Raw genomic sequence first — 14,626 nt, forward strand, 5'->3', positions numbered from 1 at the left:
TTTAGAGGGAGTCTCACACTGTCTGTCGCCCAGGCTGGAGTGCAGTGGCCCAATCTCAGCTCACTGCAACCTCCACCTCCGGGGTTCAAGCCATTCTCCTGCTTCAGCCTCCTGAGTAGCTGGGATTATAGGCACGTACCACCATGCCAGGCTAATTTTTGTACAGGGTTTCACCATGTTTGTTAAGCTGGTCTCAAACTTCTGACCTCGTGATCCGCCCACCTTGGCCTCCCAAAGTGCTGGGATTACAGGCAGGAGCTACCACGCCTGGCCAAAAGTAATTATTTTTCTAAGTGGCCACAAATGGATTAGCTGAACACTAGAGGTGTACTCTGAGAAAACTGATTCTTGGCAGGGCACAGTGACTCACGCCTGTAATCCCAGCACTTTGGAAGGCCAAGGCAGGTGGATCACCTGAGGTGATCTACTTTCACTCTGGCCAACATGATGAAACCAGTCTCTACTAAAAATACAAAAATTAGCTGGGCGTGGTGGCAGGCACCTATAATCCCACCTACTCGGGAGGCTGAGGCAAGAGAATCACTTGAACTTGGGAGGAGAAGTTTGCAGTGAGCTGAGATCGTACCACTGCACTCCAGCCTGGGCGACAAAGTGAAATTCTGTCTCAAAAGAAAAAACAAAAGACAAGCAAACAAAACCCTGATTCTTAAAATTATCATTAATTTTAACTAAAAAAAGACTGAAAGGTTGCATCCCCCTTAATTTGTTGAACTATATGCTTTATAGGGACATTCAAGTTGACAACGACAAACTAAGAATGGCATTACCATTGCTACTTTTACCAGGTATGATGCTTCCTATTAAAATAGCGAGGGAAGAAAGTTTAATTCTGGGCAACTGATATCCTAACAATCTCGTGTTGTTTTTTTTCTTTTTTTCTGCAACAGGGTCTCACTCTGCCGCCCGAGCTGGAGTTGCAGTGGTGCGATCCTAACTCCCCAGAGCCTCCATCTCCAGGACTTAAGTGATACTCTCACCTCAGCCTCTCAAGCAGGTGGGACTATAGTGGCATATGAAGCACACTCAACCACTTTTTAAATATATTTTTGTAGAGACTGAAGTCTCTCTAGGTTGCCCAGGTGGTCTCAAACTCCTGGGCTCAAGGGATCCTCCTGGCCCGGTGTCCCACAGTGCTGGGATTATAGGTGTGAGGCACCTCACTAGGCCTGAGATAACAATCTCTTATAGAAAGTACTCCCACTCCAGAAGTAATCATTACAAATCATCTGGAAAGAGCCTGAAACCTTCCAGATACCAGCTTTGCTTCAGCATCATGATGGCCTCTGGAAAAACACAGAATACTTCCCTTTGCTGGGGAAACAGAAGCAGAGATATGTCCACAGGGAGAACCAGAATGGAAAGCAGGTCTATTTCTGCTACTACTTTAATTCTTTATTTTAAAATCTAGAACATAGTTTGTTTAGCAAGATACATCTTTTGGATTCTGCAGACCAATACAATTACAGAAAAATAATTTTGGGGACTAACACAGGGTTGTCGTCTTTTCCTTTTGCCAAGAAAGAACATTAAAATGTACTACCAGCATCTGCCATCACTAGCATTTTATAAAAAGAGGTTCTGATAGCAACAGAGTAGGAAAACTGTAGGAAAGCTTCTCAGAACAGAACTAAATTGACTAAATGCACCTAATAAAAATGCCTCAGGTTTCTTTTCTTCATCAAAAGCTGCCAGGAAAAGCCATAGCTTACCTGATGCTGATTTACTGGTCATTGGGGTAGGCAGGTTTGGTTCCCGAGGTGCTGGGCCCCCTTGGGAATTCTTATCCCACAGATTCACATTCTTGTAGTTATAACTGTTGGGGTCTCCCCATGCTGAAGTGCCATCATCAATGTCCATTTTCCGACTAATTGACTGCGGGGATGGCTCTTCCCAACCACTGGGTTCCTCATCCTTAGGGGTTGCAGGCTGTGGCCCGCTGCTCCAGCTGGAATTGGAAGGTCGAACGCTGCCTGGAGGTGGTGGGGGTGGGCCTCCCCACGAACCAGAAGCCTCTGGTTGTGGTGGCGGTGGCTGCTGTGGCGGCTGCTGCTGTTGGTGTTGTTTATTCCAGGAATTGGGCTGTCGGCCTGTCTCATTCCATGCTGGGGATCTTTTGCAATCCTCCCACCCACCTTTTGAAGCTAGGCTTGCATTCCCACCGTTACCCCAAGTTCCGATTTCATTCTGCCCTCCTTCACCCCACCCAGACACAGGTTTACTTGCAGAACTTTCCCAATTGCTGTTTTTTGCTTGATCTACTTCCTCTCCCCAACCATTCTTTCCAGAGGTCCATCCTTGATTGGGCTGGCGTCCACCTCCCCACCCCTGATCCTTGCTGGGGTTCTCATTCCAAGAGGAAGATGTCTTTTCATCAGGTCGTCCTCCTCCCCAGTTAGAAGAGTTGTTGTTCTTGTAGTCATTCCAGCCTCCGGTGTTCTTGGGGTCTTTCCACTCTGTAGAGGCTGAGAGCTCCCCCCATCCAGACTTCATTTGATTGCTTTGGCTGGGTGCGTCTCCCCAGCCCCCTGAGTTCTTGGTCTGTGTGGCAGCGCTCTCCCACCCCTCAGTTCCTTTGTCAGATTTCCCCTCGGGCCTTGGCACCTCTTCAATGTCCCACACTGTGTCCTGCTTAATTTGAGTTTGGCCCCAGCCGGTGTTTGAGAGCACCCTGGGGTCCAAATCAGTTCGGCTCAAAAGAGTCTGCAAGACAGCCTGACAATCAGGATGTGTGGGCCTGTATGACCGACGGCCAGAGTTATGACTGTCACTACTTCCTGCTTTGTGGTTGCTTCCAGTGCTTTGACCTCCAACTTCACTTCCTGTGGAGCTGGAAGATCTTCCCCAACAGGGAGCCTGGGCATTGCCTTGGTTTTCAGGGAGGGGGTGGCCCTTTTGATTGTCCCATGCTCCAGTGCTAGAATTTGGTTGGTTTGGGCCACTCCATTCTCCAATTTTCAACTCATCAGACCCAGTCGGCTGTTTCCATTCTCCCTGAGAGACCCCAGATGTCATTTTGTTCCCTTCACCCCATTTGTTGTCATTAGAGTCCTGGGGGCCAAAGTTCCAGGACCCACCCGTAGACCTGTTATTGTTGTCCCAAGAGTCATTTTTTGACCCAGTTGATTTCTGAACAGAAGCTCCTTTCCAGGAGTCCTCTCTCTCTTTTCCATTGTTCCCATTGTTTCCAGAATTGCTTTGTCCAGAGACTGTGTCAGTTCCAGAAGGCCCCCTAGCTGCACCCCAAGATCCAACACTCCCAGTCTTTCGATCTCCAGTGCTTTGTGAAGGGGCGTCAGTGCTCCTGGAGGTGTTCCCCAAGCCCATTCCAAAGGGCATTCCCTTATTCTCCATGGGGTTTGGTGAACTTAAGTTCAAGGAGTTAGTGTTTCCATTTTTTGGTCCATCAGTGTTATGAATTTGAGCCTGTTCTCTGCCAGAGACAACAAAATTAACACCCGCATTTTCCATCTTTGACTGCTGTTCCCTGGATGTCTGACCTACTGTGCTAACCTGTGCACTGGAATTACTATTATCTGTTTCCAATGCCCCTTTCCTAGAAGTTCCTTCTTGGACCAGTGCTGGCCAGGCAGATGGGTTGCTATTTGGGTTAAAGTTGCTGAAGCCAGAGCCAGGTCCAATTCTATCCTGACCACTCACATTCCTCCAATTTCCTAGTCCATTGTTGTTCTCTGTAGTAGAGTTGGAAGATTGAACAGATTTAGCCTTAGGGTCAGATTTCCAGACCCCAAGATTACATTCGTTCCCAGAACTTGCAGACTGGCACTGGCTCCCTTTTCCTTTGTTACTAGTGGTGCTTCCTGGCAGAGTGCTCTTCTCAGAGCCAGGGTTCGAGGCACTGTTGTTATCGGTGGTGTTTTCGGAAGAAGATTCAGTGTCTTTGCTGGCAATACAAGGCCACTCTTCCATGTCAGACCCGTCTACAATCACCTTGTCCCAGATGTGAATTGGGTTGGGGGAGGTGCTGTTGTTGGAGGAGGCTCCCGAACCCCAAGTAGAATTTGCATAATTTGAAGCAGCAGCACCTCCAAGGGTTGACTCTGGGGAAGAGATCATCTTATTAATCACAGCTTCACATGCATTCATTACCCGTTAATACCTCAAAGGGGCTCTCCTTTGAGCTCTACCCTTAGGAGAGCTAATCACATGCTAGCTTTCTTTCAACCCAGTTGTCTATATCACAACTGTCTTAGTCACCTCTTCTTTTTCATTTGCCTTGTGTTATATTGGCTAAGTCTAACTTCATCTCTCTCAAAGCTACCTCCTTTGCCATTCCTACTGACAGAGAAGGGCCTTCTTGTGTCTTAGGATAAGGTAATAGCAATAGCACTGTACTTCCAATCTACTCTAAACACCCCTGGCTGGAGCAATTTTTCTAAAGCACACCTTTGATTATATCACTGCTGTATGGAGAACCTTCAATAGTTCTCTTAGTGCACAAGGATAAAGCTAAACTGCTTGGCCTGGAATTTCATCAACATGCTCCATGACCTGGGACCAACCAACTTTTCTAGTCTTATCTTCTACTACTTACTTTGTAGATGTCAATATCCATACTACTTGACAATCCACAACTCGTGCCTTCTCACTCTGGCACCGTTCCACATTGGCACCTACTGTGTTTTCCTCCTGAATTCACGTAGTGAAATTTACTCATCCTTCTGGGCCCAATTCAAGTGTCACTTCAGCTATAAAGCTGTTTCCAAGCTTATTACCTGAAAATAATCTTTTCCTGTTTAGAGCCTTCTTGCTCAGTGCTGTGGTACATGTTCACAACTTTCCTTCCCCATGTGAACATCTTTTAGGTGGAGACCCTAACTTGCTAACGTTAGAATTCCACACAGCAGCCAGCATAATGCTGCTTAGTAAGCATCTGCTGAATGATGAATACCCACTGAGCTAGGTGCCTGGGGTCGTGGCAGGGGGTGTCACACGAGTACGAATTGGAGTTCACAACCCCAAGGAACTTAATCTGATAAATGAGTCTGGCTCACCATATTATTTTGGTGGAATTTACCATATTTGGTGGGAAAAATATGTTTTTAATGAGATCATTTCTTCTAAATTTATTTTAGCTTCTTTAGCCAGACAGCTTTTAATCAATTTGAAGTTCAAAAATGAACTACACAGAGGCATAGAAAAATGAAAAAGCACAGAATCCCAAACTCTTGAGATTTAGGGGACTCCTTGGTTTTAATAATGTGGACTCTGACTCACACGGAACCCAAGTCTCCACCTAGGCGTGGCTACACTCGGCTGCAGAAACTCCGCCCCACAGGACCGCCCCTTCACATGCTTCCTTTTGCAGCTGGTTAGGAGAGGCCAGGAAGGAAAGGGCTTATCTCTGCAGGAAGTCTGTGTCACCACAAGGTTTCTTTCCATCCTTACTCTGTACACAACAAGGTGGTGACTGAATTTTCTAGCAATTCTTTGTTCAAACTCAGAAGTCAAATAAAGTATCCTACTGGTGACAACCATCAATCAATTCATTGTCTTTGCCAATGCTTAATGGTATTCAAGCTCTGAATTTTATTATCGCCTCAAAAGACATTTTAAGTTGAAATCTATTAGTAAACTTTAAAAGATATTTAGAATTTCTTAGCTGTTAGTTGACTTAATATTCATCTATTAAAAACACTCAAAACTTCTAGTAGAACCCTTTAGCTAAAGATCCCTTATTTCTATACATAGTTTTTAACAAAGCTCAAAATCCAGGGCCATCAAAAGAAATACTGATTTTAAAAATCTAATGTAAAAACTATAGAATAGTATAATTTTAGAATCCTACCAAGATTCTATTGCAATGTAACAAATCATTTTCTCTATCCTCCTAGAATCCTGGAAACGTAACACAGACATCTAAAGATTCGCCTCCACACAAGTCCCAGGTCCAATTATAACCTGCACACATATGACAGTGGAACTATGGAGGCTCAAATTTATAACACTCTTGTCTGAGAAGGAAGAAAAGTCCCCCAAAATAATGAGCAACAGCAGCCACATTAGCCTCTCATGACAAGAGCACACACTTATGGAACACTAAGCCCCCAGTTCCAAGAATCACCAACACACATTGAATACTAGGATCCCCTCTCATCTTTTGGCTAATCCCAGTGGTTTATACAATTAATGGCTTTCCCAGACATTACATCAGGCGATGCAAACCAAGCGCTCTCTCTCTCTGTAAAGCTGCCATGCATTCGATCCACAGGGTGTCTTACCTGGCGCAGTCCCACTCTCACTCTGCAGCAGCGCTCCTGTCACTTGTGCGTTGTTTGGGTTTGCTCCAGGTGCTGTGCAGGGAGGAGGCCCTGCCCCACCCCCGAGGAGCATGCAGGACGGTGGAGGGGGCTGCCCACGTTTTAGTAACACTTTGTGGTCCTGCTGGCAACGGAATCGCGGTGGCACCTCCCGAGGCATGTAGCGGGCGGCGCTTGGCGGTTGTCCGTTCGGCACTGCCACCCTTTTGGCATTGTTGCCACCATTGACTGGTGGCGATGGAGAGCTGCCAATTGGGCTGGCGGCCGTTGGTTGGCTTAAACTTGGTTTCGTCACTTCGGGCACTAAAAGAGAGAGGTTGGGAAACAGTCTTTGAAATACATCAAATACATTTTTCTAAAGATTTAAAAAATAACGTTATTATTTTGTTTAGATATGGGGTCTTGCCATGTTGACCACTCGGGTCTCAAACTCTTGGGCCCAAGAAATTCTCCCATCTCAGCTTTCCAAAGTGCTAGGATTACAGGAGTGAGCCACTGCACCTGGCCAAGATTATTATCATATTTTATTTATTTTACTTATTTTTTTTTTTTCTGAGATGGAGTCTTCCACTGTTACCCAGGCTGGAGTGCGGTGGCACAATCCCTGCTCACTGCAACCTCCACCTCCACCTTCAAGCAATTATCCTGCCTCAGCCTCTGAAGTAGCTGGGATTACAGGCGCCTGCCACCATACCCGGCTAATTTTTTGTATTTTTGGTAGAGATGGGGTTTCACTATGTTGGCCAGGCTGGTCTTGAACTCCTGACCTCGTGACCTGCCTGCCTTGGCCTCCCAAAGTGCTGGGATTATAGGTGTGAGCCACTGCGCCCAGACTATTTTTTGTTTTTTTGAGATAGGGTCTTGCTGTATAACTCAGGCTGGAGTGCAATGATCTTGGCTCACTGTTAACTTCTACCTCCAGGGCTCAAGGGATCCTCCCACCTCAGCCTCCTGAGTAGCTGGGACTACAGGCATGTACCATCATGCTTAACTTATTTTTTTCCCCCTGGAGAGACAGGGTTTCGCCATGTTTCGTACCTAGGCTGGTCTCGAATTCCTGGACTCAAGAAATCTACCCACATAGGCCTCACAAAATGCTGGGATTACAGGCATGAGCCACATGCCTGGACCCTGGCCAAGATTGTTTTTAAGAAAGCTTACAAGATACCAATTCTAACAAAGTAACTTCTCCTTTTACTCTACTCTCAAGGGACACAGTTTTTCCAAATTCTCCACAATCTCTTCAGTTTATTGAAGGCAGGATGAAGGTGGCAGCTGATGGTGACAAGAAGTTAAACAAAGCAAGACCATGGAATACATTCCATTAATCAAGGGGGAGAGGGAAGTGATCATCATTCACTTGCCTAAATCAACATTAGAATTAATTCCCTGAAGTGCTGCCTAGAAGAGTTAAACGTCCATGGAAAAGTCCTTGGTAAAAGGTTCAAGCCTCAGTCCAAGGATCCCTTCCCTTCATCCACATTCTTAATGGATCTACCTCTGAGTAAACTTTCTTGAAGTCTCTGACCTAGGTGGGCTAACGTTCTTCCTAAGTGCTCCTGAAACACATCATCCATCTCTCTCTACCACGGAAATTCTCCATTTACAAGTCCTTCTCCCTCACCAGGCCATGACTTCCTGCCATGACTTCCTCAGGGCAAGGACCCATTTTTCATATTTTCTTTTTTCTTTAGGGCATGGTACAAAGTACATTCGTACAAGAAACTCCAGGCCTGAAAAATCACAAACTCAGCTTGGTTTTGGTTTCTACAGCTACCTGGACTCAAAGACTTGCACAGCTCTCTGTGTAAATACTAGAAATGATATAAATATGCCTTTATTTTTAAAGGCATATATTTTAAAAAAAAAAAAAATTTTTTTTCCAATTATTTAAGATAGAAATTACAAAATGTAGATACTTTTTCTATTTATTTTAAATAATTTGATTTTGTTAACCTTAATTTTTAAAATGGCCCATATACAGCATGGGAATGTGCAGGACAAGCGTGAAACCACACCCTGCTGGACCCTCTGGCTCTCCCCCTCGAACCTCCAGGTAAGGCTCTCTTAGATCTGCACCTCCCTCGCTGCATGCGGCCAAAAGATCACTACTCTCTCCATAAAAATCTACCTGGCAGGCCAGGTGCAGTGGTTCATGCCTGTAATCCCAGCACTTTGGGAGACTAAGGCAGGCAGATCATTTGAGGTCAGGAGTTTGAGACCAGCCTGACCAACATGGTGAAACCCCGTCTCTACTAAAAATACAAAAAAATTAGCCAGGGTGGTGGTGCATGGCTGTAATCCTAGCTACTTGGGAGGCTGAGGCAGGAGAATTGCTTGAACCCAGGAGGTGGGGGCTGTAGTGAGCCGAGGTCGTGTGATGCATGACAGAGTGACACTCCATCTCAAAAAAAAAAAAAAAAAAAACCCAAAAAAACCCAAAACTACCTGGCAAATAAAGGTTGGAAGTCGTACAGAAATAATCAAGCCTGATAGTTCAGATGATTCTGTGGACCAAATCCCTGCCTCCCTGGGTAACATCAGGGCCAGCTCTGGGGACAGTACTGCTTTGACTGCTAAAATGATGCTGGGCCAGCATGTCGTTTGTTGAACTGGCTCCTTTATGAGAGAGATACATCATCAGAAATCAGGCGGCCCAATCTATGCCACTACTGGACATTAACATACTTTGGGTGACAGGAGAAAAGAGCAGGTGCCTGCAGCAACTTCTAGGCAACCCCCATGTCTAACCTCAGCCAGTCAATGGTAGGAGCAGGTCTCCCAGTAAAGGGAGGGGGAGTAGAGGTCAGAGGATCCAAAATCTGATGAGCAGAATAAATGTGTGACTTCAGAAAATAAAAGTAGTCATTATTTAATATTCATGACCTATAACAACAGATGGATGCATAAATAGTAAATGAATGAATGAAGATTATTTAATATTCCTTTACTATCTGTTTCTGGAGAATTCTATAGCATAGGGCATTTGCAATCCCCTTTTTTCTTATGAGTACAAATAAGAAGCTGGCAGGGAGGGACTGGAGAAATTCATCCCAACTGGTTTTTAGGATGGAAAGAGCTATGTTTCTGTAAGGCTGCCCTTCTATAAAAGGTCTAGCATCTTCACTATAAGTTAACCAGGTCTACTACATACTTTAACTCAATCCGGAAAACAACAGCAAGACAAGACAGAGAGACCTGCAAGACTGAGGGCTGAATACCAGTTTGACTCACTTTAAAACACTGTTTCAACTGAAGAAATTTGGTAGGTATCACATATCGTGCAAGATCCTTGCAAAAGTTCCTTAGGGCACTTTCCCACGATCACATCAGAGACAGAATGGACTGTAAGTGATAAAGTCATTATAAAATAGGAACATACCTCAACCACTTTCCTCCCAAGACAGTGTGCTCTGGCCTAGGAGATTAGTCATTCAAACTCCAGGATATCATGCACAAATAGGTCAAAGTATAAAAAGAAAAAAATCAAAACCTCCAGGACACAGTCAGAAAATGCCAGTCAGCAAACTGTTTCAGCACCTGAATGAATTCTTATTCTATTTTAAAAATCACACCTTTCTGAATCTAAGAACGTTAAGCATTTAAATGCCAACCAGAATTGCAGGCACTAATTGGAGAGCAATGCAGCTTTTTAGGCAGGAGGCCTGATCCAAACTGACTCCCAAAGTCTTAAGAAATCAGAATCAGTGTGCATCAACCCATCATCATGGTCCAGAATGTCAGACGATAAAGGGGAAGAGAAGCTATCGTTAAGTCTGAGTATGTTACTTTTCAGGCTGTCTCTTTTCTGAATCTTAATGATTTGCAGGTTCTGCAAGTTTTTCTAAAGATGAGCTGTTCAAAGTAAGGGCATAGTTTATTATTTTCCAGAGGAAAGGTTTGTGGCTTAAACAAGATCTCTGTACTATAGGGAAATAAAAACATTGTGGGGAAAAAAAAGCAGTGTTTCCTATTTTCTAACTTTCATTCATTTACTTCATCTTCCTTTCCTTTTTTCTTTTCTTGAGACGGAGTCTTGTTCTGTTGTCCAAGCTAGAGTGCAGTGACGGGATCTCAACTCGCTGCAACCTCTGCCTCCCAGGTTCAAGTGATTCTCCTGCCTCAGCCTCCAGAGTAGCTGGGATCACAAGTGTGCACCACCACGCCTGGCTAATTTTTGTATTTTTAGTAGAGACAGGGTTTCACCATGTTGGCCAGGCTGGTCTCAAACTCCCAACCTCAGGTGATCTGCCCACCTCTGCCTCCCAAAGTGCTGAAATAAGAGGTGTGAGCCACCGTGCCCAGCCTCCATTCATTTTACTTTTAAGAAGCATTTATGTACTCTAATAATTGAATCTCCTCCCCTTTCTTATCCCATTTATCTTATTCCATTTTTGTATCTCACAGTTTAAACTTCTAATTGCCCTTATTTCTGAAAACTTCAATTAGATGCTCCTTTTTCAGATAAAAGGACTGTTTAAGAAACTTCTGAACCAGGCAGGGTTCTGAACCCAGCAGCTGCACAGAACTAGTACAAGCTATTATTTCCTTTAACTATCTCAACGGTATCAAACATAAAAAGAATGACCTAGAAATGTTTTTAAAGTAGTAGTTAAAATACAAACAAGGCCTAGAAAAGATATTCTAGGCTGGGCATTTTAAATCTGATGACATGCAGCGAGTGGTCAATATGCACTGAACAATTTTCAGTAACCTCTCAGCACTGTCTCTATTTCTTTACCTTCCACTCCCTCCTCTACCCAAAATACACTGGCTTTTGCCCTAAACATCTCCCTGGAAGCTTCCTTCCTCCTAAGTCACTAGTGATCATTGTTGCCAGTCTAACCAGTCTGCACTGGACCTTTTCTTCGACTTTTCTGCAGTTTCTGACACCACTCACCATTCCCTCCCTCCCGTTTCTGTGAGATGTGCTCCAGCTAGCTCTTCAGCTCTTCCTTCCTCTTCCTGTGTGGGCTTCTCCTACTCTTGATCGGGGGGGAATCAACAAACTTTCTGTAAAGGGCCAGTTAGTAAATATTTTAGGGCTTACTGGCCATATGGTCTTCATCACAACAACTCAATTCTGCATTTGTAGGGCCAAAGCAGCCATAGACAATGTGTAAACAAATGAGTGTGTGGCTGTGCTCCCATAAAGCTTTATTTATGGACAGTGAAATATAAATTTCCTGTCATTTTCACATGTCATAAATTTCTCATTTTTTTCTCCAATAAATTACAAAATGTAAAAAATATTTTTAGCTCATGGGCAGTACAAAAACAGACACTGAGGCAGACTGTCCACAGCCATAATGGCAACCCTGGCTTCTGACTGGGGAATGGCAAATGAATGTGGCCATAAATAGTGGCTTAAAAACAACAACAACAAAAATCAATGGGAAGATAAGGCCTGCATCCTTTCCACATTTCAGTTCCTTGAGTGCCAGCTCTTCTAGGCTCAGACTTTAACTGCCACTTACCATCTTTCTCTTCCCCAAACTTGTTTCCTAGCTCCCAATCCCATGTCTTCACTCTCAAAGAATGAACTTATCACCCAACCACCTGCTCAAGTCAGAAACCTGGTTGTATCTTAGACTTCTCAATGCTCCTCCACCGTTTAACATATCTAATCAACATTAAGTTAAACTAAAGCCTCTCTCAATTCATTTCTTACCCTTTACCACCACTGCCCCGCATCAGGTTCAAGTCCTCATTACCTCCTATTTGGACTATTTTCGTGCCAATTAATTGGTGCCGCATGTGTTCTAATACCTCACATTCATTCATTCTCTTAGAGGCAGCCAGTTCCATCTCTCAACAAGTGGCTCCCCACTGCTGTGTTAGAACACACAGGTGTTTCTACAAGGTGTGAGGGGTGCTGCAAGTAGTTTATCAATTATTTAATGGGGGGAACCCCTCCAATATTAATAAATAAATGAGTCGACTCACTGCACTATGCCTTCCAAAATAGGCTCAAAACAAAGAGTGGTAGCCAATGTCCTGAGATGGCCCGTAACCCCAGGTATGCTGATGGATTAGGTGCTGCTCTCAACTGTCTTCCAGTGGTGAAGGACAACACCCAAAAACTTTAACTTTTACTGAGCTAGAAGCTTTTCCCTGTTGGCTTTGACTCCCCATTGGTGCTATTTGAAGAACAAGTTTCACTGAACAAAATATCTGACAGATGATTACCAAGGAACTGTTAAGTGACAGGCACTGAAGCCCTTCAAATTTCTGAAGACAGTTACCTGAGGTTGCCAAGCAGGAAGCCTGTCCCTGGGAGCTCAAAGACCCCAGGTGCTTAAATCTTCCTGAGTTGACAAATTCCTTGCCCAATCTGGCCCGAACTCCACATGGTGCATGCCAGTTGCTCCTGCTTCCTTTCCGTAGTGTGGTACAGGAAGTGTAAATCCCTTCCTGGATACTGTATGTCTATTAACGCAGTGTAAGGTCATCTTAGGCTGATAAACTCTCATTAGAGCCAGTCATTACTCTAACATCTTTTTTTGTTTTTAATTGAGACAAGGTCTTGCTCTGCCATTCAGGCTGGAGTACAGTGGCACAGTTCTGGCTCATTTCAGCCTTGAATTACTGGGCTCAGGCAATCCTCCTGTCTCAGCCTCCCGAGTATCTGGGATTACAGGCCTGAGCTATGGTGCCTGCTCCCTAACATCTTTTTAACAAGGATAAATTTCTATGTCCAACCTCTTCCATTATATAGTTTATGCAATTGGGCTTTTAAATCCTAAACTTAATCCTAAACTTCATCCCTGTTAAAGCTGAACGATTATATCAATTCCTCAAACTCTTTCAATTCTACTCTAAAATCTAATGAAGGTGGATATTAGCTCCTACCTTAAGTGCTTTCTATTATTTGATACCTAGGTAGCAAGCCAGCTCTAGCTATGTCTTCTCATAACCTCCACTTGAAATCTGTCCTATTATTCTGAGTATTTTTACTTTTTTTTTTTCTGAGATGGCGTCCTGCTCTGTTTCCCAGGCTGGGATCTTGGCTCACTGCAAACTCTGCCTCCGGGGTTCAAGCGAGTCTCCTGCTTCAGCTTCCTGAGTAGCTGGGATTACAGGTGCGTGCCACCATGCCCAGCTATTTTTTTTTTTTATATTTTTAGTAGAGACGGGGTTTCACCTTGTTGGTCAGTCTGGTCTCGAACTCCTGACCTCATGATACGCCCACCCTGGCCTCGCAAAGTTCTAGGATTACAGGTGTGAACAACCGTGTGTCTGGCTCACATAATTTTTTTTTAAATGGTGGAGAATACAGGAAGAATATACAATTAATATACTACTACTCTAAAATACAGAAAAATCTCACTTTAGTCCTCTACACAACCAGGGACTTGGTACCAACAGTATTGTCTTTGTGCTTCTAGCATCTACTGCAGAAAGATAGGTAGATTGAGAATGAAGGGGAGGTTGCCTGAGGAAGATACCATCTTTGGGAAGAGGAACATGTCCCCCAGTCATGTTCAGCTGAGGTAAGAGAAGGAGATTTAGAGTACCAAGGTTGGGTCTCGGGAATAAAGATGAAGATGTGGCTATAAACCTGGACCCAACACTAGAAAGGTGGGCCTCCCTCTGTTTACAGTCTAATATACCACAGGGACAACTGGTATTTTTAACTTGCTGTCTAATGATTAAATCCCTTAGGAAACTGAGATGGCCTCTCATCTCCCTTGGGATTATTTTACATTATTTTTTGACTGGAGGGATGGGAGGCAGGGAGAGTAGGGAGACTGTGAAGTTGTATTCCATTACCCAGTAGGTATGAGAAAGTCCTCAATTGGAAAAAAAAAATTTGGTGAGTAGAAAGTTTGATTTTTAAGAGTGGTAGAAGAAAGAAGAACGTGTTTGAGAATAGGTTTGGTGTCCCTCCCAAATTTTTTTCTGTAAGAAAAGAATGCCTAACAGGTTTTCTGTTCCCCAACATCACTTATCATACAGAGCAGCTCAGTTCTACAGCACAACTAACACTTGACTCTGTAAGCATCAGTCTTGTGGCCAGGCCTAGGAACCCAACCACCATGTTCCAGAAACCAGAGTCTGAACTGTCCAGGAAAATGCCAATTTTCTCATCCATTGTCCCCATAAATCATCAAAAAGTCCTAAAAATATCAATACTTAAGTGCCCAAATCCTTTTCTAGAAAGTATGCTGTACCATTGTGGATAACACTATTTCTATGGTAAAGTATCATTTATATTTCAAGCAAGTAATTTTCAAAGATCCTTCCACAATAAAGCCTACTTCTGGGCTGAAATTGAGGAAATGTACAAGGGCAGAATGCTATTCTCTATAACCAATTAATTATAA

At 43.9% G+C, this 14,626-nt stretch overlaps 1 protein-coding gene across 7 annotated transcripts in view; it reads right to left on the minus strand.

Moving 5' to 3' along the window:
• The window catches only part of TNRC6B (trinucleotide repeat containing adaptor 6B), a 266,719-nt gene that overhangs the window by 49,129 nt on the left and 202,964 nt on the right, over positions 1–14,626 (minus strand). For all 7 annotated transcript variants that reach the window (XM_017544738.2, XM_017544739.2, XM_017544743.2 and 4 more), the window contains 2 exons: positions 6,261–6,602; positions 1,731–4,079 (listed from right to left, as the gene is read on the minus strand). In XM_017544738.2, coding sequence (XP_017400227.1) covers positions 1,731–4,079; positions 6,261–6,602 — 2,691 coding nt within the window. The remainder of the gene's footprint in view (positions 1–1,730; positions 4,080–6,260; positions 6,603–14,626) is intronic.

This window comes from Cebus imitator, unplaced genomic scaffold (assembly GCF_001604975.1).
Source record: "Cebus imitator isolate Cc_AM_T3 unplaced genomic scaffold, Cebus_imitator-1.0 Scaffold170, whole genome shotgun sequence".
Classification (NCBI taxonomy): Eukaryota; Metazoa; Chordata; class Mammalia; order Primates; family Cebidae; genus Cebus; species Cebus imitator.